General features: G+C 54.2%; 4 protein-coding genes across 4 annotated transcripts; 3 read left to right on the top strand and 1 right to left on the bottom strand.

Moving 5' to 3' along the window:
- Window positions 1-5594: 5594 nt before the first annotated feature.
- On the top strand, window positions 5595-6365 carry BBK36DRAFT_1142509 (hypothetical protein; the record flags this gene model as incomplete). The annotated part of the gene is made up of 3 exons (XM_024893530.1): window positions 5595-5925; window positions 6034-6071; window positions 6285-6365. 3 exons carry the CDS (start codon window positions 5595-5597, stop codon window positions 6363-6365), a joined length of 450 nt encoding a protein of 149 aa, XP_024747881.1.
- Window positions 6366-16198: 9833 nt separating this feature from the next.
- On the top strand, window positions 16199-17241 carry BBK36DRAFT_1142508 (hypothetical protein; the record flags this gene model as incomplete). Its single annotated transcript, XM_024893529.1, has 3 exons — window positions 16199-16403; window positions 16475-17055; window positions 17122-17241. 3 exons carry the CDS (start codon window positions 16199-16201, stop codon window positions 17239-17241), a joined length of 906 nt encoding a protein of 301 aa, XP_024747880.1.
- Window positions 17242-19405: 2164 nt separating this feature from the next.
- BBK36DRAFT_1123678 (CIA30-domain-containing protein) lies at window positions 19406-20656 on the top strand (the record flags this gene model as incomplete). The annotated part of the gene is made up of 3 exons (XM_024891086.1): window positions 19406-19455; window positions 19907-20371; window positions 20449-20656. 3 exons carry the CDS (start codon window positions 19406-19408, stop codon window positions 20654-20656), a joined length of 723 nt encoding a protein of 240 aa, XP_024747879.1.
- A 2033-nt stretch (window positions 20657-22689) lies between these two features.
- On the bottom strand, window positions 22690-24334 carry BBK36DRAFT_1135841 (fructose-bisphosphatase). Its single transcript, XM_024892779.1, is given in 8 exon segments — window positions 22690-22821; window positions 22834-22983; window positions 23052-23836; window positions 23905-24066; window positions 24145-24172; window positions 24183-24192; window positions 24267-24285; window positions 24297-24334. The coding sequence occupies 3 exon segments, from the start codon at window positions 24003-24005 to the stop codon at window positions 22853-22855; spliced, it is 1017 nt and encodes a 338-aa protein (XP_024747878.1). The 5' UTR covers window positions 24006-24066; window positions 24145-24172; window positions 24183-24192; window positions 24267-24285; window positions 24297-24334; the 3' UTR covers window positions 22690-22821; window positions 22834-22852.
- Between the last annotated feature and the right edge of the window lie 905 nt (window positions 24335-25239).

Genomic DNA, 25239 nt, shown 5'->3' with positions numbered 1-25239 from the left:
GCATCACCGAGATCTACTGAGCGCGCGCGAAGGAGGTTAGGGAGGGCAGGGAGGGATTGACGGCTGAGTGCGGGAAGTGGCCGAGGAGAGGACGGCAGGAAGAGAGAGGAGCGCAGGAAGAGGAAGAGGAGGAGAGGAGAAAGGGGGCAAAACGAGAGATGGGCAGGGAGAATCCATGAAGCATCGTCGACAACCGTGCCGCCACTCAGGATGCTGGACATCCGGGCCGGAGGTTTGTGTCCCTGGAAGCTCCATTTGCGACATCCATGGGAGCACCGCTTTTACCCAGAGTTTGGGTTTGCAGACAGGACAGTGGAAACGGGCGCTGCCTGTGTCCCCTCTCCTCCATCCCATCCTGCCGCTGGTGGGCTATCTGAAGCTTTTGGCGGTTGCTCGTCTACATACCTACGGGTAGCACGAGCTGCCTTGCCCCATTTCCTCAACCGTCACCCCATGATGCCGGTGCAGCATCCATTGATCCCCGGGCGTGGGGGCCAACCACTGCGACACAGTAGCGACCGGATTGGGCAAGGCGAAAGGGCATCGATTGCTGGGGACTCTGAGGCCATTGGCCATTCTGCCGACCTCCTTGTTCGCACTCGCCAAGCCCAGACGGAAGAGACATGTCACCGGTCGAGCCTAGCAGCACCTTGACAAGCCTCCCCGCATACGATACAGGCACCGACCATACTGTGCATCGTATCGTAGGTATCGCAAGTACTGCGCCCTTTTGGGGGGCTTGTCTGCTGGCTTTTGTCCTGTCCTGCTGGTTATATCGATTTTCTGTCCTCTTTTTAAGCTTCGCTTGGGAAGCACGGCACGAGAGGAGAGCTGGGCGCGCCCGCTTCGTATGTTTTGGCCAGGTTCCTGGTCATTAGATTGTCCAGCTCTCCGTAGCATCTTGTGCTTGGCGTTATCACTACGTGTTAACAGTATCTTGCCTGCTGCTTGCAAGCAGCTCTGCCCAGCAAGGACCACGTTCCCAGAGAAGGATCAGAGGGAAGGGGGGGAGGGGAAAGGGAAATAAGCAGCCAATCACCCGCGTGAGAACCTTAGCAAAGTTGCCATTCGGGAAAAGCAATGCAAGTCAGAAAATAAGAAGTCAAACGGTTCAAAGGGGAAAGCGAGGTGGTTGATGACGATGCTGTCATTCTTTGGCGTCTGTTTTAGGACGGCAGTGCCGGACGCTGAGTGGTAAGGCTGAGATGCGCGCCGGCAGCTGCAGCAAGTAGCAGCAACACACAGACGCACACTCACACACGAAACAAGGCAACAAGATAAACAGCATCGAAACGACGCCTAGGATTCGTCCCTTTGCTGGCGTTACGGGGATTGGTGCGAAGTTGCCGTTCGTCGCACGTTGAGGCGAAAAGGACGAAATGATTTACATCTTAACCAAGGTGCCGCGGAAAGGGCCAAGGCATGTTCCTTGAAGGTGGCACCTAGGTTGGAGAAAGAGACATAGCCGGGATGACGGGGGGGGGTGGGAACTGGAGCAGCGAGCTGTTGAAGAAGTTGGTGTGTGCAAGCGGGAACGACATGTCCAGTGCATCTCCGTAGGGCGCGCAAAAGAAGGGAGTGGATTCGTGTCGTTTCGCTCTCCTAACTCTCTGGCACGAGGCAAGACGGCTGGCTATCTTAGCCGTACCCGTACGGATAGAGGCGGATCACAAAAGGTCATTCGTCGTGACGCTTTTTGCCTGGTGTTGAAGCTTCGTACATACTGTAATAAACTATCTACCTAGGTACTGGATCCATCTGTGTGAAGGGCCCATGTGGCCAAAACGGTCCCAGTTCTCATTTCGCCAAACATGATTCCACGGCTATCGGCCAATGCACGATATCGGACATTGGCCTTCATCACCCCATGAAGGCGACACCGTACTCCAGCGGCCGCAATCGCAATTCCAAATCGCCAAAACAAACACCCATGAACCTTTTCCGAACTCTCTCCCACACTCACCTTACATACAAGTACAAAGGCAAACCCGAATTACCTCTTTCGGTCGCCGGAGGAAACAAGTCCCGAGGCAAATCATCATCACCTTGGAGGAGATTGACCTTGTTATTAGCGGCAGCACTTTGTATCGAACCCAAAGACACCAACCACACACACCCCTCCCCTCATCCCGTCACATCCTCTCCCCCATGCTAAACTCATCTTGCCTTTTTTTCCGAGGTATCAAAAAAAAACAGGTGTAAGGAACAGGTAGCTTCTCACCTGCTTCTGCGTGCATCGTCAGGACCCCTTTCGCTCCATCTCTTTAAACCTTGCAGGCGCGCGCACGCGGTCACTTTGGCGTTGCGGCTTGAAAGCCAGCAGGTTTGTTGCTGATGCCACCACTGGCGAGGGCGTTGTGAATCGTCTACATCGTGACATGTAGGTACTCTGGCTGCGCTATGGATTTTGGTATCTCCGGGATTATCATGTATGTCACGTTTGGGGGCCATCTCTGCCTTGCGTCAATGACGACGACGAACAAGCTCATTGGCGGCGTTTCTTGTCTTGCACGTAGCCCTACCATGTGGTTCCCTCTTCCATCAAGAATCCCCCCAAATCTGAGGTCGCCCCTGGAGCAGATACCTGCCATTTCCTAATGCGAACAAAGAGTAGAATATAAAAGAAAAAGGCAAATAGATTAATTGCAGTGCTACCGTTCAGTCTTGCTAATGCACGACCAACATGCTGTAAGAGTCAAAGGGGTGGGCGCTGCTGGAACGGTTGGTGGTGGCCTCTTTTTTTCCCCCGTCGCTTGCCGCTCCCGAAGACCTGGAACACGAATGTCTCAGATGCTTCTTGTTGGTTGTAGTAGTTGTACTAGTACTCGTACATGTATTACTGCTTTCGATCTGGCCTCTCCTCAGCTCAGCGTATAATTTCCCTGTTGGAACGCCGAACCCCATGGCAAGGGATCGTCCGGTCTAAATCGGACACAGATCAGCCCTGGAATCATGCAGAGAATGGGCTACTACTGCAATTGTCATCACTGCCCTGGGATTAATCAGCACGCTCAAAGCAAGGCGACATCCACATAGGCGCCGAGCTACCCTTGAAGTTCATTGGCATCTACATCAGTAGCTGTACCCATCGACGAGTAATTATTCCAAGCGAGGTGTTGAAGATACCAAGCATCACGTGTGAATTCCAGGGTGCGGCCACTGATATCAAATAGCTTGACTCGTGGTTTACAGATAGGGCAAACGTAGGCTACAAGCTCCAGGCTATTCCGAGCTATGTACTCTCATGAGGGCATCCACTGGACAAGGCAAGATAGTATTCCACTCCAGCGGTAGCCGCAGGGTAGCCATGTATTACCCACGATGCGTATCAAGACGGAAGCGAGGGTCGACATTCACGTCGAACGTCATTGGAGGTTTGGCGCCGAAGAGCAGCACAGCGAGAGCCAAAATAGATACAAAGCTACAAGCGAGCCGCGTCCCAGGCGGACAGAACAGGCAGACGACGGACGAAAGCGGAGACGCTTCCTTCTTTACGCAGGCCCCCTCGTCGATGAAGTTTTGGTGTCGATAAGGCACTGAACGAGCTCGTCAACTCTTGCTTGCTTGGGTCGACACGGGCCCCATCAAAAACACGAGCCCCAATAATGGAGCCTCACTCACAGGGTCAGAAGCCAAAAAGCCAAAATCAGAAACCACTCTCTTTGCACTCCCCCAGGGTTGGCGGCAAATCGACGCGGGACGTGTGGGGAGCCCAAAAGGCGCAGCGTCTCTTTGGGGGTCTGTGCTATTTTAGCAGGGGGGAAGCTTTCGGGATGTGCAAATGCTGGACGCGGTTTAGCGCGGACGGGTTACCTAACCAGGCCCCAAAAAAGGCTGAAGAGACAAGAAACGCGGGGGGTTCGCTTCTGTGATTGGACAGGACAGCTAGACGGGACAGGGTGTGGGAGCCAATCAGAAGCCCCTGAGCAGCTTTAAAAAGAAACACGATCTAACCATGACGGGACGAAGATACCACCTGGGTACGGAATACTTGGAGTAGGTACCTTCTTGGAGACAGACAAGGCAAGAGGGGGAGGGGTAAAATGGAACTCGGGCATCTCCCGAGCGCAGTTTGGAGCTTAAATGGCTGTCGGGCACGGGAGGAGAGTTCTTAGTCATCGGGCTTGGGGTGGGTTCGTCTGTTATTCCCGAGCCGGGGCTACGTATGTACTAGCAGTACCAACTTATCACGAGCTTGTCTTGTCTGTGCCGTCTGGGCGGGATTGAACGATGCCCTTCAGAAAGCTTGTGGCCTTTGGCAAGGCGATCATGATACCACGGCGGCGGGATTTTGCGCACAAATCGCCAGCCGGATACCGCCAGTGCGGCTCGTAGCCCTTTCGTTGGGCTGCGCTACCGGGAGTGAGACGGAACCTGAGCGATGGGGAGGGGTTTGACTTTACAATTTGGAAGTTCACACGTAAATCCTGTCGTGATCGTGACGGGTATCGTCGCCCATATACAACAAAGTAAGCAAGCCTCACGGCACTCGCAACAAGTGGCAAGTCGGGAGTCGGGAATAAGGCTGTCGCTGCTTGCTCCCCGATAAGGCGGCCCTTGTGGAACCGCCATGGGCGATCGAACTCCTGATGTTTCTTGAACTCGGTACTACTAGACTACTGCCTGGACATTATTACGGAGAACTGCGTAGGGGAACAACGGCGTTCCCAAGCTCCGTTCACGCCGACAACTTCTTGATCTTGCTCGGAAAATGCTACGTTCCGCTACGACTCTGCGGTATCCGGTCATCGCCGTATATTGTGACTTTGCCCTAGCTCTGAGGGGGTCTTGATGTTACACCGGTTGAACAGAGCTCGGCGACTTGAGGTTTGATGATCCAGGGCCTCGGTGACATGCGCCATCAAAGAAAAGGATGGGGCCTTGTTAGTTGTAAACGCCGTCTGAAGCACTTGTCACGGAAGAGTCCGCCGAAATACAAGCAAAATGCTAGAAAAAGGAGAGACGGGGCCAAACGGGATAGCAAGTAGCAGTAGTATTTAGTGCGTTGCAAAGAAAAGCAAAATCGTACGACCATGTTTGTAGGGCGCCGCTGCGGATAGTTTCATCTTGTTGACCTTGAATCTTTCCTTGCGTCCGTAAATAGACTCCCCTAGCATTGGCTGCAGCGATGATAACATGTACCTTACATAGGGAACCCTGAAGGTTCTCCGGGATCGGAAATCCGCAAGTTGGAAAGAATGCAGAGACAAACAATTTTCCACGCGCTTTGCCTCGATGGAGCTAGAGAACTGACGAAACTAGACCAAAAGCCCAGTAGCAACAGCAGCTGGATACTACCCCTTGCAGTTGAGGCTTCGATTCGCATTCGCATATCCAAATGTTCCATGGTCCGAGTAAGGCAAATGTAGATTCGAAGCGTCAGGATTAATCAAGGCATAAACTCGCAACCCTGCATCATGAATCAGGAAAGGGAAAAAAAAAGGCATGGGAGGGGAGAAAACCACATGGCAAGGGGAGACAAAACCCCGGGATTCGAGTTCCGAACAGACGAGATACCGGAAACAGAAGAAACGACGAACAGCAAGCAAACAACAAACAGGGCCCCTGCTTGAATGAAACCTTACAAGCCCAAAATGAACCTGTCCACAATTCTTGGGAACATGGGGACATTTCAATTGCAAACCCCATCCGGCTGTCGCTGGACGCCGCGATTGGCCGTCTCAGGCGGAACCTCCATGCCGCTGTGGAGAGACGAAGATCCGACGCTGCGCTGCCGCCTATCAGTGTTAGAGAAGGCCGATTACCTGAGCAGGGCGAGGCTTCCGGGGCTCCACTGCAGTCGGCGCAAGATTCGTCCGGCGCACAATTTCATGCCGCCGGATGGCCGCCCATGCCGCAAGGGGGTGTCTGTCTGTTCTTCTCTGAAGAAGTTGTTGTTCCTGCGTGGTAGCTCCTTGGTGGTGGGTGCGCCGCAGAGGGACCTGGGGAGGACCTTTTTTTTTGCGGCGAGGCTTGCTAGCGGAGATACAAGCTGTCTGCATGTGGTTGTGAGCTTTGGGCCATTACTGCAAGTATCATCTTGGGTTATCATCCAGCAATTGCGCGTCTACGTACGTGGCAACAGAAATAGAAAGCAAAACCTCTTATCTCTCATGCTGTTTTCTAGTAGTAATTCCCGTTTCTCCTCGGTTTGTCCATTGCAATTCTGCCGACAAAAGCCTGTCAATCTTTTGTTGCTCAGCACCCGCACCCCATGCAAACGATGATGGCATCTTTCTTCCTCCTTGGCATCCCCAATTCCATGTACACGGCAAAATGGCTAGCCCTGTAAGTTCCTCGTCTTCGTCTTCGTCTACAACGGTCCCGCGACCGGCGCCTTCGTCGTCGACTTTGCATCACACTAGGCCATCCAGGAAATTGCATCCGCCCATGGGGCCCTGTATCAAAACCTGTACGTACGTAGTAGCCACGGGCATCATACAAAGTACTTGTAGTACATTGAAGCCTTGCCCGTTAGTACATGTATTCCCATTCTCGCCTCGCCTCAAGGGGTCCCAGTCGTACGGATCCAGCCCACCGGGAGTGGACCGTCCCAAAATGCCGGTTATCCGCCAAAAGAAGAAGAGCAGTTGCGTGTTTTTCCTCTCTTCCTGGTCCAAGCTCCAACGCCTTGTTCTTGAAGGAGCTGTAGACAGGAATGTGCGGCTAAGAGAAATTCCCCCGGAACGCCCTGTTCGCAAGCCTCGTGCTAGTCGTGGCTTGCCCAATGCGGCACTGAATGCTTGAGGAATCCGGCGGGCTGGTTAAGGTAGGGGTTTGATGTGCGCCGCATTCGTCTAGGACGGCCCTGTTCTGTGCAAGTCCTGCTATCAAACCTGGAAACAATTCAATCTGGGCAAATACAGTGGGCGTCTCGATCAAGAAGGAGAGAGCTGCCATGCGCAACGAAAGGAGATGAGTAGATGTCAAACCACGAAGTTTGTCACCGCTGTCGCCCCGATTCCAGTGCAACCCTATGAGATCAACCGCCAGCCCTTTGCCAATCTCTCTCCAATACGAAATTCCACTTTGGGCCAGACAACAAACCAACAAGGCTCAAAACTCCCCTCCCCCCATCGATCTCATCGTTCCCTTCTGTCGGTATCCGTAATAACAAAGTTTACTGTTACACCCGTTCCTCCCTCTCCACCCGCGCATCCCTTGATGGCCTCGTAACCGCGCCTGCGGGCGCATCGCATCGCAAAAGATGCTTGTTATTACCCAGGAGGGCGTCTGTGGCAAGAAAGTCACGCCAAAGGGTAGGTGCAAGGGACATGCCAGTGATTTTGATACAGTTCTCACGCTGTGGGACACTCGAGCTCTCTCCCTTTGGTGAACCTTCTTTTCCCGTAGGTAGGCAGATGTCGTGATGCCCCCCCGTATCATCACGGGTTCATAGCTCGACGATCCCCCTCTTCCAAATCAAATCTTAAAACCAAACGCGCCGCCCCATCCCTCTAAACGAGCCGCTATAGACATTACGTCCTTGGCCTTGGGAGGCTCATCCTGGGATCTCCAACAGCTCCGTCCGCGCCCGCGGAACCAGGTTTTTTTGTCATTCAGGATTTTGGGGGCGCTTGATCAACGGTGACAAGCCCCTGTGATTCCATCATCGATTTGGATTTTGGGGCTTGATTTGCATTTTGCGTTTACACGACACGGAATAAATGATAATAAATGATGGCTAATACGAAACAACTTTCAAAAAAAGACCAACCACGAGCCGCCGCTTAGACGCGTTGTATCACCATCACCCGTTTTCCCTTTTTTGCCCTTTGGCCAACCAACTTTAAACGGCTCGCAGATACATACCTTAGATATGTAATACCTAAACAACCTAATTCAACGTACTCCGTGCTAGATCCTGAGACCAAAGGGCGGCAGTGCAGCATCCGGTCTTTGTGGCTTGTCGAAAGGCGTGTCGCCTGTCAACACGTGTGTGTCTGTAGAAAGTCTGCTGCCCTTTCCCCCTTCCGGCTTCCTGCGGTGGCGCTCAACTAAGTGTGTGTGCAAGGGGCGGCACTTGGGCAAATCTCCAATCTCTCTCCAATCTCCTACATACGGCTTTTATTTGTCCATTTCGCCTTCTTTTACCCCGTACGGAGCTTCTTTTGGTGCGTGTTAGTCCGGTGCCCCCCCGTAAACTCCGAACCGGCCAGAAAGGTTACCAGATTCGAGGGGGGGGTAGGGGTTAGGAGATCCCAGCAGCATTAATTTCAAATACTTTTTCACATAGCGAAACAGCATTAAATCGGACTTTCGAAAATCGCTTCGGCAATCACTTTTGTTCACCGTTTCCTTTCCTTTTTTCTGGGGTTTGTCTCTGCTCGGGAATATCTTTGTTGTCTTCCTTGTTTTACCCCCGTTGACCCTGTATGTTTGTTGGCGGGCTTGATTTAGACTCAGGAGAGAGGAGGCTGGGGGCGCGCCAGCAATAGGGACGCAACACATGCAAGCAAGCAGTCTGTCAACTGCAATCCTCCCCGAAAGTTGTGGCCGCTTGTGGGTAAGAAAGTAGCAGCTGAGAGAGTTCTCACATTCATCTGCACAAGGTGCTCGTAGGGCGAACCAGATCCAAGGGATAAGATTTGTCCCCCTTCCCCCCTCTTCTGGCCCCCTCCCCTTACCCCGTTGGACGGACAAGCAACGAGAACCAACCGGGCTTTTGCCTATCCACAGCGTTGGGATAGTAGGGCTGAGAGGGAGGCTCGGCAGACGTTGACATGTGGCAGATGGCGTCCCGACGGCTAGGGAAGACGACCCATTGGCTGGGCTCGGGGACCCCCCACTCTCATGAGCCTTTTTGGCTGCCTGGGGGATGACACAAAAGGTCACCGGTGATCTAGAGCCCTGTTTGAGGCAAGGGACAGGCCGCCGCTACTTGGTGATGCTGCCTTTGTGCAGAGGAACTTGCACTTGTAGACAAACTTGTATGTACTTTTACATGTATTTATCCAGGCATTCGCTGCTGGTGCGGTACGAGGTACTTTTCACTTGGTCCCCCCCCTTGTCGTCTTTCCGTCTCTCTTCCTCTCCCCCCCTCGTCAACTCGTTTTGCGACGGCCAATTTCGTGCCGGGGCCGGGATCTTTGGGGGACGCTTCCGGGACGCCGCGGTCGGCCGTGGGATGACCAACAGCCTGAATCTTTTTAATGCTCACACATGGCGCGGCACGTTCTTTTAGCCATGAGAAAAGGCAAGGTGAAAGAGAGAAGAGAGGAGAAGGAGCAAAAAAAGTACATAGCAGAGCAAGTGAGTTGACGATTCCGTTGTGCCGAAAGCCTAATGAAAGGGGTGCTCATGACGAGGACGATGCTGATGATGCGGGCTTTATCCCCCACCCTTGTGAACACGAGCCCTTTGCTGCAGATGGCATCGATTGCCGCAGGCATCGAACCAAGCCAAAAGAGCCATTTGATTTTGTCTTTTCATTGGGCATTATGCTTTTCCGGAGGCAAAAAATCAATCCAAAGAACTCAAAGACGAGAATCATTTCCTCATTTTTCCTGCGGAGACAAGCAATCCTGATAGCAACTGCTTGGCGCAACTATCAACATCCCACAACCCCCTCCCGTAGGGCTCTCTCAGTGTCTTTCCCTTTTAGTATGCGCTTCTCGCTGCGAGCCCAGATATGATGGTCCCTCTCGCTAGCTGCGTATCAGATGCCGGTTGGGGAAAAACTGATTACCTCAACTGGGCTGGGGGGGTAGGAGGAGGCAGGGCAAAGACGGGGGAATTTGGACGCCGGCGGGCCCTACGCGTTCCCACTTACACCGGCCATTTCCCCCCTGCCCTGCCCTTGTTGTGCCCTGCATGCCGCATTCGTTTACTGGCTCTGGCTGCGACTTTGGTAGACGCGGTTGGACTTTTCGGTATACCTTACCTATTGTTAGGACTCCCTCTGCTTTCGCTTCCGCGTGTGTTGATGTGTTTACGTGTATGTGGGCGACCACCTGACCTGGGCAGGCAGCAAGACTGTCTGATTGGGGGGGCCCAAGGAGAAGCAAGATGAGGAGTCTCCATGCTCGTACGTACGCAACGCGGCATACAAGCGATGCATCGTACAACGCAGCAACAAAGACCCCCGCGCGTCCCCATGCTGCACGACTCGCCAAACAGAGAGACCAGAGAGGCTTGAGGAAGCGGGAGAGAGGGCGAATACATGATACATACATTCCCTTGCGTACACCGTACCACATGTCAGTATGATAGATACCTACCCAGCAAAGGCGGGATCGGGTCAAGACAGCGCGCATCTTGCATATGATGGGACTTCGTAGCAAAAAACAAGAGGTGGACAGCAAGAAGACGCCAACAAGTCAAAAATTCCGGGTAGCCTGTTAAACGAGGAAAAAAGACAAACCACGTTGGCACACACGGCCGCGGATGGAGGTGGGTTGGGACGGCACGGTTAGAAGGTTGGGCGCTGACAAGGTGGTACCATGGGAAAATCGCCATGTGCTGCAAATTGAAAGGTGGACGGGGAGCAATTGGGGATGGGTGGGAAAGGGAGGCAAGGGATGGGGGGAGGGGAGGCAAAGGGGGGAGTCCCTCCATCGTCGCAAAAATTGCCAGAGATGTTGTGTGATATGGCATGATTCCCGTAGCCAACAAGCTTTAACCGCTACCTTGGTTAAAGGCACAGAAACGATGCCATCTATACATAGATAGCAACCGTGACGGGATCATCAAATCATCAGAAAAGCCGCGGATGTCAGCAAACAAGCAAGTAGCCGCGAAGCCTTGGGGGTCTTCTCTTTGGAACGACAAGATGAGACCCCAGCCTCCCCCCCCCCGGCAATGAGCCAGCCATTGAGTTATTCCCACCTCGCTTGGCTTTTTAGACTCGGCGGATTAGAAGAAATGAAGCTAAAAAAGCAAAGCTCGATGAGCCAAAGAGAGGCAATCTTGTGCACGAGAGAGAGAGAGCTGTCTGTTCTGCCCGCGCGTTAATAGTCCTGGCGTGATGCTGGGGGTGTTTGGATGCTCGGCGCTTGTCCGCGGCTCTTTTTTTCTCTGGAGGGGTGTGTTGTGAGAGAGGGCGGGAATGGGGATGAGACGGAGAGCCACCACCAAGATGAGAAGAGACGAGGATGGGGATGAGGGAACAGGGCCAACGGGATGCGCGCTGTTCCCAATCTCGACAGTGTACTAACTTTTTAGTGCCGCTGGGGCCTACCAGGAGCAGCAGTTGTAGAAGCAAGAGAGGAAGGAAAACGTATCCCCAGGTTGCCCTTTGGTAGGGGGTGTTTGGTGATGATGGCCCAAGTGGAAAGCCGCCGCCTAGTAGTCGTACACAAGGTACTTGTAGATGGGGAAGAAAAAGAGGCTTGGAGATTTGAGAGAGACAAGTCGCATCTTGCTGTGCCGAACAAAGGGCCCAATCACAGCTTGCCTTCCCCCATGTCCCATTTCCTCTCTCACTCTGTGTGTGGACATGGGGTGCAAAGCTATGGCTGGATGGAAAAAAGCGTGGATTTGGTAATGGGCGTCATGGGCAGGCCAAAAATAGCTGCCCTTACACAAGCACGTTGATGCCACGAGTTAGGCTGAATTCAACCTCCTTGGTGGCGCCGCCAATCTTCTTTTCCTTTCAGTGTCTTTTTTGGTTCTGTCAGTGAGAAAGGAAAAAAGGGAACACCGCCTGCCGGCAGAGCGAGTCTCCGGTGAAGGCTGAGCCCTCCCAGGCCAATGGAAGCTTTTGCGGGTTGTTCTTTTCTGGCCTGGATCCAGAAACCGGTTCGAGGGTTTTGGCTAACGCACGCCCCCCCTCCCAGTCAGAGAGAGTGAAGCTCTGTTTTGCTGGCCGTCGCTGCTAGTTTGGCGTTGTGAAGCTTGTAGTTCTGGGATCGTCTATCTATTTACAGATAAAACAAGCGAACAAGAAGAAACTGAGAGAGTCATGAACATGGGGGGCGGAGGAGGGGAAACGGACGGGGACGAAATGATTTGAGATTTGGGGAAAAGCGGGCAGTGCCACCAAACACCATACAGTATCACAGTACGATCTCGTCTCTCTTCTTCCCCCATCATGGTGTCTCTCCTCTCTCTCTCTCTTCGCTCTCGTTCCAGGCGACAGCCGAGGGGGGAGGAAAGTGGGAACGCTGCATTGCTGGGAAGTTCCATGTAAAGTCGTTTCCCAAGCCCTACGAGGCTATCCTACTTACCTTACTACTATCCTGCCCACACCTTTTTGCTCTTCCGCTCGCCATTGACGTTGCTGGCCACGCTTCGCCTGTCATGGGCCCAGCGCCATGGCTTGGCCATCCGCGCCCTCTCATTTGACGTCGGCCGTTGTCTCGGGATGAAAGAGACGCCACGCCGCCAGGGGGCGTTATCCCTTTGGCCTTTTTGATTACATGTTGCCAAGTGCCAGTGGCCTAGTATAGTACTTATTTGCCCATATTCGGGAGTAACAAGCAGAAGAAGGAAAACAAAAGGTACCTGGCGCTGCGGCCATCGGTTGCTGATGCCGCGTTGTACCTTTTCGGATTTGCTCCAAGCTTGTGTGGTTCTTTGGTTCGTAGCGATATCCGTGTCCCCAAGAACCACACGCCTTCTCCACGTTTTGCCTCACTTTTCCCTGAATGCCGCAAGCCTAGAAAGTTACGTCCGTCCGGTAATATCATGCTACTAGTATAGACAGAAGAACCCAAAGATGGAGGTGAGGGGGGGAAAAAGAGAGGGGGGATTATCCCATCGTGATGTGCCGCTTGAGCCATTGGCCCTACGGGCGGAGACCATCATGAGCCCTACAGCGAAACGCCACCGCCTTACTACCCAAGTTTAAGGTACGAAAAAAACACAACGCTCTTTTGACATCAAATGCTTTTTTGTTGGGAGAGAGACAAGGGCACACAAGTACTTTTGTTCCAGCACAGTACTGTTAAACTTCCCGTAGAGGGGAAAACAAGATGATTAGGGGAGTAAGAAAAAGGTGAGGAATGACAGGGCCGTCAAAAGGCCATCGTCCCGTCTCCCCAATTGCCACCATTGAAAGCCAGCAGATCCGGCACGGCAAAAGTTGGCCGCTGGCGATATCCATGGAGGCGCGGAGCAGACAACTTCCGTCCTGGGCCCTGGGGGGCCGATGTGATCTGGTGTGATTTGAGTTGATTGTAATCTTTTGCAAATCTTGGCTTCTCGTCTTCTCGCACGGAGTCGTCTGATACGAAGCTTCCCCCAAAGTTGCTGGGCAATTTGGACTTCGTCTACGCGGCATCCACTCTATATGAGATATCACACGGAGAAACTCGTGATAGTCATACAAAATAATCAACGTCCAAGACTATCTACATGCTCGGGGTTTGACGGGTTGTCTTGGCGAGAGACTCGTGCTGCCGCTGTTTTGGGAGCTGTGTCGAGTCATGGCGCAACGAACCTCTGGGCGGGACGCTGTGCACTGACAAGGAACAAGATTGGAAGGGGGGCCGCCGCATCGGAGCCACGACGCGCCCCCCCTTGTGCCGATTCGGGCGGCTTGGAGAGCCCCAATCCTGTTGACTCGGGTGAAGCAGGTGAAGACAGCTGGGAGCTTCCAAAATCCGAGGCGGCGATAGACAAGTAGGCGAGGCAAACGGAGAAGATCCATGCAGAGTATCACCTATTGCCGTGGATGTACCTACATGCGTGATGCACAGCAGCACGGGGTTTACACTCGGACAAAGTCGAGGTCGACATGGAGCACAGTATCTCGTTGGCCACCGCTGGAACCGGTCTGCTTGCCGATTTTACCGATAGCCGGTTGAACGCCTAAAGCAGAGGCAGAGTTGACGGTTGAGACCCCAAGAGCAACAGCCGGCGCCGGTCTGCTCTTTTGTCTTTGCCTGCGTGCGTGCCACAGCGGGCTGCCATCCAAACGCAAAACGATAATCCCGAAGCCAGCAGGAAAGAAGAACATGCTCAACGGCACGGCAAACAGCAAAGTGAAAACCCGAGGAAAAGCAGAAACAGGAGCGGCCATTTTCTCCCTCTTGTTCGGGCATCCGGTCGGAGGAAGGCCGCCGGCAAAAGGTCCGCCAGCAAGCACCAACTCGCATATTTCCCCCCTTCCGTCCAGAAGGGTGGCGGCATGCCCTTCCTCCCAAAGGTGGATTGGCCAATGCGAGGCGCGGGATGGCCAGATGCGATTTCGTCCGAGATCCTTCTCCTACGCAGTCGCGGCACCGCAGGAATGGGCGGGTGCCTTAGCCGTGGACGTTCCATGTTCCTTTCTGGGCGCAATGTTTCGAATGCAACGTCTTCGACGTCTAGAAGGCCCGCGGCTAAGGGATGGTAAGTAGGTAGACAGCAGATGGCTTGGGCCTAGCAGGAGCACTACTACTGTAGGTCGCACTCAGGAGAAGGCAGAGATCCAACGAGGTCGAGCCGTTGTGTGTGTGCCAGACTAGCAGATTGGTTGGCTGGCATTATTAGCATGAGCATGAGCATTGGTGAAGCAAGCATAGCACCGACTGGCAGCAGAGCCCATGCCACGGCCTGTCAGCGCAGCCCTATGACGACGACGGCTCTGCGTCCCCCAGCCCAGGCATCGCAGACAAATGCCAGCCAGCGCTGGCTCTGCATCCCTAGTCCTGCCACTTATACCTTGCTTGCCGCAACCTAGCCAGACCGACAGTCTTGCCATCAAATCGCCATGCCGCGAAGTTGCAGCTTCAACCAGCACATCATGCTTTTTCCCTCTCTTTTGTTCGGGGGGACCCGGGCCGGTCTTGGTGTGTCTGGTGTGTCTCTGTCGGATTTGCAAGTTGCGAATCGGCGTCCATGGCCGTGTATTTCGAGGCGTGCGAAGCCGGCCGTGGTCAGCGGTGATTTGCCGGGCGTGAGGGCGGAGAGACGAGCCCAGCAGCCCAGTTGTCCCGGCGCACGGCCTGGAGCCCCCCCGGCTGTCGCATCCTGCTCATCATTCAGTGTATACTAGTAGTAGAGCTCGACGACGACACGAGCAAGCGGATGCTGTGGCAGTGGCCGCAAGGGAGCCGGCGATGAATGCTTGCCGCATGGGGCTCTGGATGCGGTGGATTCGACGTGCCTGCCTGCGGAAAACCGGGCAAATTTGGGCCATGTGTGCTACAATTAGTACAGACGCGCGCTAGGCCCGGATGGGCGAGGCCCAGCACTGGCACTAAGAAAAGTACCGCCCGGGAGTCCCCTGCCTCTTGCGCTGCCTCTGCCCTGTACCTCTGCCTTGTACCTCTGCCTTGTACCTCTGCCTTGTACCTCTGGCACCGGACCCCGACTCTACCGTCACGCCCTCCCCCGAAAGGCGGCAGCGCCACCCCCCCGACACTCTGGGTCTCCCCCCCGCTCTATCCGCTTCATCCCACTCGCACGCAGCCTGCAGAGCCTCCCACACCATCGCCTACGAAGTCCTTTGAAGCCACGCCCCCCGGACCCCCTGGACGGGATACGCCAAGGTACACGAGCGCCCAGAGCTCCAGGGCACACTCCCCTCCCCCTGCCGCAGCGACATGGCCTGCAGACACAGCCAGATCCAGCCCAGGAGCGCGGCAGGGCCTTGTACCTGCTCTACGCCCACTCCCGGGGCACCGATCGGTCATGCTCGAGGGGAGAGACGGGATGGGCCTGTCACGGCTTGTGCACGCCTTCGAGCCTCACGCCTTCACGCAAGCCTCCAAGCCTTGAGCCCTTCACTCCACGCTCCATGCCGCACGCCGCAACGCCGCACGCCCTGCTGCTCACACGCTCCCCTCCCACGCTCAACGCAACTCCCAGACCTCACAGCAACGCTAATTACATAGCACGAAGCCCTGCAGCAGCGTCAGTCCAGGGTCTCCCAGAGCGACACACACCACACTCACACACACTGAGCTCTCAGATAAGTCGAGGATCTAGTATTTAACTCGCGTCATCCTCCCATCTGTCCCAGCCCGTCATGCCCATTCCGATCCAGCAACCGCTCAGACTCCCATCTGTCTATATAATATCAATCGACCTTCTCATCTCCATCATCCCAATCATCCATCTCATCTCTTCTCTTCAAGACAACATCTAAGCGAGAGCCTCCAGTCACTTGGTCATCTCTTCCCCTGCATACCAGCACCACCAACAGAGACCGCCTCGCTTCATTCTTCGTCACCCCTCCTATCACAGCTTGGGTCGACGACAGTGTCCTATATACACCACATCAGCTCCCAACAACCGCCAACCAACAACATCACCGCAATTCTCAGTCACAATGGCCATGTACGCCATCTCACAACAGCACCCCTACGCCTACGCCGCAGTCCCGGCACCGGCTCCTCCTCCTCCCAGGCACTGCTCCAACCACGGCACCAGCAGCGCCTTCAGCAGCTCTGCGCACCCTGACGAGGACTGGACCAAGATCTCAGACCTTGCCGAGCGCAGGAGGATACAGAACCGCATTGCTCAGCGCAACTACCGTATGTTCTCAGCGAAAGAATGGGGGGAAGCGTAGTCTTTGGGGAATGACTCTAACACTCTTCTTCTGCAGGCAAGAAGCTTAAGCGCCGTCTGGAGGACCTTGAGCGCCGCGCTGGATCCGAGGAGGGCGACGCTGAGAAGCAGCCTTCGCCGGTGCAGAGCACCACCAGCCCCAGCAGCAAGGTCACCAAGCGCCAGTCCATCTCCAAGGCACACAAGGCTCACCAGCCTGCTCCCGTCCGCCTGCCGACGCCCCCCAAGGCCATCGTGTCCCAGGGCCAGTTTACTCCCCCCATGGAGTCGCACGAGGAGCTGGCCTTTGCTCCTCCCGCCTACCACCACCACGACGAGCGCGAGCGCTCCAACACGCCGCCCGTCTTCTCCTACACAACCTACCCGGCCCCCGACGAGCTGCTCATCAACCCTTACGGATCTGCCCACGCCTATCCCACCATGACCAGCGCTGAGGCCTACCCCAACTACCTGGCCGCCACTGCCATGCCCGCGTCGCTGCCGCCTCTGAGCCACTACAGCGAGCCCATCAAGCGCGAGCTGTATCCCGACAACGTCATCAGCCCCTACATTGGCTACGGCTTCATGCCGACTCACGACATGGGCATGCCCACTCCCTACGACCCCTCCAACCCTCTGGTGAGTTCGGCTAGGCATCATTTCTCCTACTCCCGGGATCTGCGTTGCTGATTCTGAATGCCACAGACTCCTCCTCTGTCGCACTCATACGACCACTCGGCTGCCTGCTCTGAGACGGGCTTCGAGTATCCCACCACCCCGCTGTCCATGCCCGGGTCTCCTGCCATGATCCAGCACCAGCACTGATCGGATGCAACGCAAGAAACACAGAAAACGCAACCAAAAGAACAAAAAAAAAAGCAAGAAAGACCAGAAAATCAAAAACCAGACATCATTTTTTCTTATATTCCCCGTCATCTACACTCCGACGTACATATATGCACCGTCTTGTCACAAAACAACAAGCTCTTCAATCCTCCCCTCCGCCACTTCGCCTGCCACCGGCGGTGATGTGGTATCACGAAAAATGATTTCTGGTTTTACGCAGGGGGCTTACAGCACACGACCAGTGGGCAATGGGTTTTTCATGAGGACGAATTAGCATGGCGATTGTGGGTCTCGTTCATTTCTTCTTGGGGAGCTCGGATGAGCTCAAATTACTTCTTCGATACTTTTGTGTTACCATTTTTTTTCTTTCTTTTACGAAGTGGAAATCGGGATGACCTGGAAGATGGGCTGGGTTGGTTGGCGGGCGTTCCAAGGAGCAACGGATTGATGTGATGAGCATCTCATCTGGCTTGATCTTTTGGGTACATGTAACTCTTTTAACCTGATTGCAGAAGCACAGGTTTGTTGGATATAGCTTCTTTTGTTCTTTCTTCTTTGTTCATCCTCTTTGGAATGATTTACTAGATATCCTCACCGGACTACTCTGCCGGACCGGGCACTAGAAGCGTGCTCAAAATAACAAAAAAAAAAGAACACACATTGTTACAACAATCACAAGCTTGCCTCTCTTGATACCAAACGTGATTTCAAATAGTGATGTCGATAGCTCTGAGCTTTACCGACCCTACGGACGAGCCGGCCATGCTTGCCGAGACGATGGCTTGAGAGGCTTGAATTCACAGCCCAACTGCCATGTGGACGAGCCACACAACAACACGCACACCACCCACCCACTCCCACGACTTAGAGAGCAGAGTGAGAGAAGGGAAGATGCGGCCGCAGCGGTAAAAATAGTAGCGCCACATGCGCCCGGCGCCTGGTGTGCAAGCGAAGGCCCGTTGCTTTTTGGTGCCCTTTCGACTATTTTATTCTATTTTACCAATTTGTTTTTCCATGGCTTCTTCTCTTTACGGAAAGTTTTCGCGGGGAGACTTTTGGTTGGGTCGGAAGAGCGGAGCTCTTCAACTTCCATTATGTCTTGTCTGTCTTCGTCTCTCTCACCCATTCGTTTCCTTCCTTTGATAGGCTACGCTGGCTAACACCTATCTTCGTACGTGATATCTACTACGTGATGGGCACGGTGGGCTTGATGATGTGAGGACGGGGTTTACTCGATTCTGTTTGTCTTCTTCCTATCTGACTGCGGCGAATCGTTTGCCTGCCGGTGCTATCACTGCCGTACTGTCTTGTCGCCGTTCGGAAGGGCAGGATGTCTTTCGGCCATGCCTCTTGTCCAACTTGCTTCTTCCCATTCTTCCTTTGCTTCTAAACCCGAACGCCAACTCTCATAGATACCCTCTCCTTCGGTATCGTGGGTGGTGCGCCGCGCCGCCACGCTCGTCACCCATCAAGCACGTGGGAATGGAGGCGTTCGGTTGAGCTCGCGCGAATGTGATTTGGCATCCCATCGTGCACTACGACTTTTTGCCCTCTTTCTTTTGCTTCTTGGCGTGTTCTGGCATGTGCTTCGGTGGCTTGCCTCGGACTTTACTCTTACTTCCTTTGACAGGTATCTGGGCCATTCTCCGTCGCCCGTCGTCCGTCGGTCGGTCGTCCGCCCTCCGTCCTCGACCTACTGCTGCCCTACCTACCTTAGTAGCAGTGCTGTAGCATCTTCGGGGCACCTGGAATGGATGGAAAAATCCCGAGCATCTGGAGATGAGGGCTGCCCCGGAGTATTCTTCCTCCGTCGCAACGGCCGCGCCCGATCGGAGGCTCCGTGCGACACATCACCTGCCTAGCCTTAGCCGAGCGCTGAACTCTACCTTAGTCAGGCTCCGGTTTCGAGCTGCTCTGCAACCTTGACCAAACAAGGCTACCGCTGGCGAGGCTACCAGCCTTCTTGCATGCCCCGACAACCTTGGGGGAAAGCCTTTTTTGTTCCCATCGCTTGTCCGTTACATACGTTTATCCCGATTAATAATTCCAGAGAGACATAACGGCTTTTGGGTTGTCTTTTTCTTGATCTTGAAACCGAGAGAACCGCCGCCGCGCCCTATCTTCTGAGCCCACGATGCGCGCCATGACTAGCAGTAGCTGGGAGCAGCTGCTCTATCTGTATGGTGGAGACCAGTAAGAGAACACCTCTGCCCCCCCCTCCTCCTCCTTGATGATGGGCTCGCTCGCTTCTATCCGCTCTTGTATCCATGTCATAGCTGTCATACCTATCTGCCGCGAAACGGCGTCGCCTCTTGTTGTTCTCACCCCTCGCTGTTCCCTTTGTGATATGCACACTGTGACAGCCCTATCGCCCCCTCCCTAGCTTGATGATGACATGCCTGGATCGGGCATGAGTCGGATGGGCGTTGGGGAATCTAGACCGAGATGGATGGTTTTTGGCTTGCTGCTTGCTGTTTTGCTCTGTCGTGGAATATTCCATGTGCCCCTTTGTCGAGCGTGTATGACCGGAGGAGATGGAGAACGGTCAAGGTGAAGCCATGGAGGCAAACAAGCGTGCAAAGCTATGAGAGCAACCTGTGGCTAACTGAAACTCGCCCCCATGGGGCCCCGACCTTGAACAAAGACCATGGGACTCCTTGCTATGGGTCACCTCAGACGATCGAGTTCGCGGAGGCGCCAGCAAGTCCCACCTCTTCGTGGTGAACCCCGAGAGGGCCCGCTTCTACGGCCATCTGGATACCAAGACGCTGGGCGGCGCCGGCTTCGCATCGCAGCATAGCCTGGGCGTTCTGGACTGGAATCTGTCTGGCTACGATGGCATCGTTGTTTCGGTGGCTCAGGCCGATGAGAAGCGGTATGCCCTGACGCTCAAGGACGCGATACCGCCGCGGAGAGACGACGGGCGCGAGGAGGCGGGCATCAGCTGGGAGGCCATCTTCACGGTGTCTCGGGAGGGATCTCAGTACGACATGAAGAAGGTCTATCTGCCGTGGAGCGCGTTCAAGCCGACCTATCGCGGGAGGCCGAAGCCGGACGCGAAGCCGCTGGATCTGGCGCATATCAAGAGAGTTGGTTTGATGATGCGAAGGTGAGAAGACGTCCTTGGACTTGCTCGTTTATGTTTGACGTTCCAATGTCCAGTTATTGACTTGAGTTGCTTGACAGTTTTTTTGATGAGCAAGATGGGGACTTTTCCATTGACATTCATGCCATTGCCGCATGGAGAGAGATTTCAGATGGCAGGGCAGAGACAGCAGAACAGGGAGACGAGGATGAAGACGATCCCAAGGTTGCTGCGGAGGCTGCAGCGGGGAAGAAGGTGCACTCTCGTCGGCGTGTTTGGCTTCGACGATTGCTGTGTGGTTTGCTTTGAAGGGGTTTGCTTCAAGGGAGTGGTATTGATAGGCAACGAGGGGATAAAGCATATAGTCTGAGCATGTTGTCGTGACTTATGACAACTTGTACGGATAGGCAACTCTTATACCACTAATGATACCAACTGTTTGCCTTCTCAAAGGGCCAATCTCTTGCTTTCAATGCAAATTGATCATCCTGACAACGAGAGTCACTGCACGGTGACTGAATGTGCGAATAGCTTCTTGCAGCTGCATCACGGTGCCGGTGGCATCGATGTCGTCACCGGTTCGGCGCAATCGAGCTCCTTCCCAAACGAAGCTCTGAAACAACCAACACGCGTTCCTTCCCTTCCAATTGGAGCCTGCAATGATTCATCAATCCGATTATCAAACCGCACCCCCTCACTTCTCGCACTCATGTCAACCGATACCATCCTCCTCTCTTCCATTCTTCAAGAGACCTCTCTTGACACTTCATGATATTCTTACCACCACACGGCATCAACTCGACGGCTATAACCCACTCACCACAATATACAGTCAGACTCTAATCGCCCTTTTATCAGCAGCCACGACGCTCATCCTCCTTACCGACTTGCACTCCCCCTCCAGCGGTCCATAGCCCCCTACATAGCCACCGCCCTCGCCCGCCAAGGCTGCCGTCGTGATCTCCTCACTCATCGTCTCCCGGAACGGAGCGCTACTTGGACGTCTCCGGCTCCGCGATCCTGTCTGGTTGTCGGCGCGCGCTAAGTCTTTATCTCCCCGGGCTGTCATCCCGACCTGCTGGTACTGGTGGCTGATTGCTCGTGCGGGAGCTGCTTATGCCGCTGCTTTGCTGGCGCAAAGGAAGCTTCCTGGGCTGCTGCTGCTGCTGCTGCTGCCGCGCGTGCTTGACGTGCTGACGGGCGTCGGGCGGGTGGTGGTGCGGGTGCGGATGTCGCTCCGGGAATGCTGAGCTGGGAGCTGGGAGGGAGCTCGCCGTGGCGGGAATGACAAGCTGCGTGAGCAGTTGCGGCATGAGCTCTCTCCGCAAATCTCCCTGTAATCCCGGATTGTCCTAAGCCGAGGGTTTGGATAGTTATTCCCAAGACAACACACGCACGCATACACACTGCCTCCTTCCTACCTATCTGCTGGACGAAATGAGACCGAAACTAATTGCTCTTCCACCACCAAGCACAGTTGGCTGCTTTCTCTTGTACCGCATTCTCACCACCGGCCATGATTCCAGATTTATTTCCATCCGCCACAGGCCCTCAAGAGAAGCGAGAGCCTTCTATCCTCCGCTGCTTGGGATTCGCTCGAGCTTGTGCCGGTGATGATGCCCAAGCGCATTCCTTCGTCTGTGTTGGCTTCTGCCCTTCCCACGGTTATCGCCATAGATGTGATTGGTATATCGTTCTAGCTTGCCAGATTCAGATGTGAAATACTGACACGTGCGTAGACGAGCAAGTGGTGACGAGAAGCAACTGAGCTACATGATGAAGCTTTCATGATAAGCAGACTATTCTAAAAGAGGCACGTTTCTCATCTCACATACATACTCCGATTAATCAACAACCTGAACGCCCCCTCCAATCCTCCCCCTGACGGAAAGATTTTACTCAGGGAGCATATACCTGACGGGGATGATTGACACTCGATTCACCTTGAAGGAAATCATCCTTTGGACCGGTCTTGCCACTGCGACTGCCGGCGTCCTCCTCCGGCTGCCCATCCAACAGTCTCTAAGGCCTCTCGGGGTCACGCTCTGGGCATTCTCATGATCTCCGTTCTGTGATTCGCCGGTCCTATCCTTGCGGCATTCTTGCCGGTGAAAGTGTCTGGCATAGCCCTGTCTAAGGCAAAAGCATGACAGGCTGTGCGCAGATGGAAAGGATTATCAAGGATGGAGGAAGAATACGCAGAGGCTCTTCACGATTACGATGGCGCGAACTTCGTGCCTCTCCAATCAGGCAGAAAGGGCAGGCAAACTTTGCAGAGACCGAGGTGAGTCCCCCCTTTCTCCTCGATTCACCTTGAACTTGATATGGGCATAACAGATGTATATGATGTTTATATATTTGGAAGAATATGTGCTTTGCCTTCAGCCCATAAGGATGAAGACTGATATAGGTCATGCTTGGTACATATCAACAGGCCATGATGCAATTCCCTCTCGTTTTGCTTTCACACCACCTGCCCCTTTCCGTTCCCTACTTTTGCGCGACTCATTTGTAAAAGGATTTGACCTTTTCAATCTCGTCGTAGCTACCCAAGAAGATGCCTGACCGGTCGTGGATGTGCTCTGGTACAACCTCGAGCATTCTGTTCATTGTGCTATCGACGGCTTGGCCACCAGCTGTCACATATCAAGTTAGCTTCAGCTGAGATCGACATAAGATGTGGAGGAAACTCATTGGCACTCACCATTCTCAAACACCATGGCCATGGGCGCACACTCATAGAGGATACGCAGCTTGCCCTTTGGGCTCTTCTTGTCCGCCGGATAGGCGAAGATGCCTCCGTACAGAAGCGTTCGGTAAGCATCGGCCACCATGCTGCCGATGTAACGGGCACTGTAGGGCTTGCCGTCTTCTTGGGCCTGCTTGAGAGAGTTGAAGTAGTTGATGGTGTGGTCCTCCCAATACAGGGAGTTGCCCTCGTTGACGGAGTAGATGTGGCGCGACCTGGGAATGCGCATGTCGGGGTGAGTGAGGATGAACTCGCCGATGCCGTTGTCGAGCGTGAAGCCATTGACGTTGCTGCCCTTGATGGTCATGACGAGCTGGGCGGAGGCGCCGTACATTGTAAAGCCGGCGGCGACGAGCTCGGTGCCGGCCTTGAGGATGTGCTCCTTCTGGGCGACGTCGACGCCGTCGGGGATCTTGTGAATGGCAAAGATGGTGCCGACGGAGACACCCGCGTCCAGGTTGGAGGAGCCGTCGATGGGGTCGCAGGAGACGATGTAGCGGGCGCCGTGGGCATGGGGGAAGTGGATCTCGTGCTCCTCCTCCTCGGAGACGAGCATGGCGACCTTGCCGCAGGAGCGCATGGCCTCGATGAAGAGGTCGTTGGAGATGACGTCGAGCTTCTTCTGGTCGTCGCCGGTGACGTTGGAGGAGCCGGCGAGGCCGGTCAGGTTGACAAGGGTGGCGCGGCGGATGTAGTAGGCGATGGACTTGAAGGAGTATTGGAGGGCATGGCAGAGGAGTCTGGCAATGGTGGTTAGTCTATGGCTGCGATGTGGTTTGATGGGAGTTTGAGTGACAGCAGAACATACGTAAAGTCTCCGGTGGCTTCTTTATGCTTAATCTGCTCCTCGGTGAGGAACCGAGTGAGGGTGATGATGTGAGTGTTGACTTTTTCGCCCGTGTCGGTCATGGTGGCGGTTATGATGTAATTGGGTTGGAGAGCTTCGTTACAAGTTGGGAGAGCTTCTTTGGGTGGTGACTGTATATCAAAAGATGACAATTGATGGCTGGCTGCCGGAGGTGTGTTTGGGAAGGGCAATTGGTCTGAAGGAGAAATTGGAAAAAGAATTGAGTTTTGAAAAGTCAAGAAGAAAAAGGGGGCGATCGTTGGAGAAACAAGTCCTGAAAGTGGTGTTCGTAATTGTGGTGTAGGTCACTTTTTGCCTTCCTTGCTACTAACACTGGGTCTCGAGAGTTGAGTGCTCCAGCAGTTATATGGAGCGATGACGCGGGGTATCGGTATCGTGGGGTTTCTTTTGGAGAATGACTTCGGGAGAGAGGACAACGAACAGCTGCTACCCACTGGTATATAAGGAAGGGAAAAAAAAGAGAACAGGGGGGGTTGAGGAAGAAGAAGAGAAGGAGAAAAAAAGAAAGGAATGATTTGTTTTTGATTACGGGATAGCTTTTTGATCACACGACGCGCCAAAGCTGGGCGTTTTTTTCCCTTCCGGCCGGAACTAGATGGGCAAATGGGCTTGTGCGCAGGGAACTTTGCTTCGATTCATAACATAGTAACATGGACGGCTACTCTAGGCCTTGACTATTACTCGCTCTGTGCTTTGGTCCCCTTTTTTACAAGGGGGAGAAGATGGGGGGCATTATCAAGTCTTAGTAAAGCAGCGGCAAATCAGAATGTGAAGCAATGGGAGCAGACATGATATAACCGACTATACCGAAGGGGACCGGGACCCGGAACTGGAAGACTCGGGGGGGCGCGGTTTGCTGGCTACGGCACTTGCCGGATGAGGGGAGCTTTTTCCTTGCCTCCAATTGGTTCCTCCTCTCTCCCACTGAGCTTTTCTGTGCCTCATTCCTTTACTGAGCAAGGAGAGGAAAAGGGAACAGATGGGGCCCCGGCTCAGCCCGTGGGCCTGGATTCATGACGGTGCTTCCGTCCGGTATAAGTTGGAAGAGGATTTCCCGGGAAGACAAACAGAAGGACGAGACGAGACGAATTGAAGGTTTGCCCGATTTGGGGGCGTCCACGTGCGGGTCCTTGCTGCAGCTCGGGATTGAGAGGAGGGGAGAGAGTGCCGAGGGAGTTCCGGTGCTGTAGGTACATACAGTAGGTACTGCCTATGATGCGGATGGGGTAATGGTTAGGTAAGGGTCGTTTGGGAGTGGGGAGGAGGAGCTTGGGC

This window comes from Trichoderma citrinoviride (assembly GCF_003025115.1).
Source record: "Trichoderma citrinoviride strain TUCIM 6016 unplaced genomic scaffold BBK36scaffold_10, whole genome shotgun sequence".
Taxonomy (NCBI): Eukaryota; Fungi; Ascomycota; class Sordariomycetes; order Hypocreales; family Hypocreaceae; genus Trichoderma; species Trichoderma citrinoviride.
This window is presented reverse-complemented; position numbering and strand designations above follow the sequence as displayed.

Coding starts and splice junctions, on each gene's coding strand:
- BBK36DRAFT_1135841 (XM_024892779.1), bottom strand. CDS start 24,005: ATGACCGACACGGGCGAAAAAGTCAACACTCACATCATCACCCTCACT. Junction 23,837..23,904: donor GAAGCCACCGGAGACTTTAC/GTATGTTCTGCT, acceptor CACCATTGCCAG/ACTCCTCTGCCATGCCCTCC. Junction 22,984..23,051: donor GGCCATGGTGTTTGAGAATG/GTGAGTGCCAAT, acceptor GATATGTGACAG/CTGGTGGCCAAGCCGTCGAT.